The sequence below is a fragment of the Teleopsis dalmanni genome, chromosome 2 (assembly GCF_002237135.1).
Source record: "Teleopsis dalmanni isolate 2A chromosome 2, ASM223713v2, whole genome shotgun sequence".
NCBI classification, from domain to species: Eukaryota; Metazoa; Arthropoda; class Insecta; order Diptera; family Diopsidae; genus Teleopsis; species Teleopsis dalmanni.
Genome location: NC_051847.1, coordinates 86,745,386 through 86,747,565, shown reverse-complemented (window position 1 = coordinate 86,747,565; position 2,180 = coordinate 86,745,386). Strand labels below are relative to the sequence as shown.

At 31.8% G+C, this 2,180-nt stretch overlaps 1 protein-coding gene across 1 annotated transcript in view; it reads right to left on the bottom strand.

Annotated features, from left to right (window-relative positions):
* Nucleotides 1–231: 231 nt before the first annotated feature.
* LOC119674988 (nucleoporin NUP188-like) overlaps nucleotides 232–2,180 on the bottom strand; it is a 4,546-nt gene continuing 2,597 nt past the window's right edge. The window contains exon 7 of the mRNA XM_038086148.1: nucleotides 232–260. Coding sequence (XP_037942076.1) covers nucleotides 232–260 — 29 coding nt within the window. The remainder of the gene's footprint in view (nucleotides 261–2,180) is intronic.

The window sequence follows — 2,180 nt, the reverse complement described above, 5'->3', positions numbered from 1 at the left end:
ACACTTGAGTGTTGCATTTGATTTGACTGATTTAAGACTTGTTAAGTGTCAGTTTCTATTAAGGCTGAAATGAATAAATACAACAAAATTTATTTTTTTTTTAATTTCAGAGCAATTTGAAGAAGTGCTTCATGCATTTTTACCAGCAAAAGAATTAAGCACGTGCTGTTCTTTAAGTTTTTCGAGCTGAGAGTAGCTCGAGATTTGAAGTGGTGGTTACTGCAATGCAAATTAAAAATCATCAGCATTTGGTATACCGACTTGAAGTAGAAAAAATCACAATAAAGAATATTTTTTTGGAAAAATTGCGTGTTATGGAATTAAGGGCTTGAATTAAAATAATTACTCAACAATTGAATTTTCGACTTTTCTCAATAACAGAAATTTGCATAAAACTATTAGCTCTTAGTAGCATAACTATAACTTGAAGCGTGGAAGTGATTAATTTCCTTTGTTTTCTATTACAATAATTTTTATTTGGCCAATATTGATGGCCATTATATTGCATACCCGAAATGGCATTATATTAAAATGTACCATATCAGGCATATCGTGAACAGCGCCATACGAGCATAATTTGCGGGATCCACTCTTTGCTCCAGCACTTCAGTACTCCACTTGAAAGCGTAATTCAGTTAACTTTGCTTTGGCATTTATTGAGAACTTCATTCAGTAACATAAAAGTCACTTATTGAATTAGAATCGCACAATAAGTGGCCGGAAACCATTGAAACGTGACATTTGTGGCAAATGTGCCCGCACACAGGAAGATACCAGCAGTATTGTTGTAAGAATGTGTTGCTGGAAATGTCACTTTTCAATAAATGACATGGCCATCAAACAAGAAATCAATGATAATCGTCGTTATTTACAGCAGATAAGAAAAACGATTTTTTGGCAAATCTACAAAAAATACAAGCGTAAAAATAGTGTAAAAAACAGAAACTCGTATCAATTTCGATTGCAGTTGACCTACATCAAACCAATAAAATGGGTCTCCATTGAGTACAAACATGTCCATTTCGTTTTTAAACAAATTTTTGCTATTTGAAGAAGGTTGCCGACCCAAAGCGCCAGCAAGGGATAGGCTGAATTGGATTTGGTCGCAGATTGCGAAAATTTGTGAATTCAGCAGATTTTAATATTAAAATAAATGCAATAAAAGGGAAAAATATAAAACAATCAACAATATCTGATATTGAAGTCAAGTCTGATATTGATGGTCAAACAAAAAAATCAATTTAAACGAATTTATTTTATTTATTTTTCTCTTTACAAGTACAAATAAATAACACCAGTACTGTTATGAAATTATTTTATTGAACTTAATAGATATAATCTTGTACTTCCATTCAATTTTATAATTAAATGGATAAACTACATATGTAAAATGAGTACTTTTGTTTTAAGAAACAGTAAATAAAATAAACTGGTCTATTACAAAATATGTATAAAAATAAAGAAAAATAATAGTTCTCTTTTTTATTTTAAGACTTTAACTCCAAACTGATAAACTTGCAGAGCTCTATGCTTATCATCATTATTAGTTTTTTTAAACAGTCCTTTGTCATGTTCTAGTAGGCGCCCCAACACGACGGCTACTACCCATGGGATTCCATTTGAGTGCTACCAGGGTGTCTGCGAAGGGTTAACTGATCCAATACGGGTATGCATACTTCTTCAGAAGTTGACAATTAGTTGGTGACACCCTAAGGATCAGCATTGCTGATACGATTACTACCAGATGTTGCGAATCTTACGCAAGCACATTTGTTGAAAACAGTTCTTATACGTGTGTTGAAGACGGTAGTGCGTTTTTACTTCTTACATCCATAAAAGAGCACTGATTTGATGTTGGAATTATAGACACAATTGTAGGATATTCAGTAAAACATTCTACTCCACATGATGTTGGAAATCCAAGCAGCAAAACAAATGTGAAGATTATATAGACTCATATATATGAAGTAGATTGACCTATGTTATAAGTTAATTCTCTGAAATTACAATCGTCAAAATCGTTCAAATAATAAATCATATGTCCGATAAGACATTTTAACTTTTACTATTGGACCTTGTTAATAAAGTCATGCACAGAATAGTTTAGAAATATGAAATCTTTTTATTTTCTTCTTTTAGTCTATCTCCCAACATTCGTATACTAAACCACTAAATTCGTT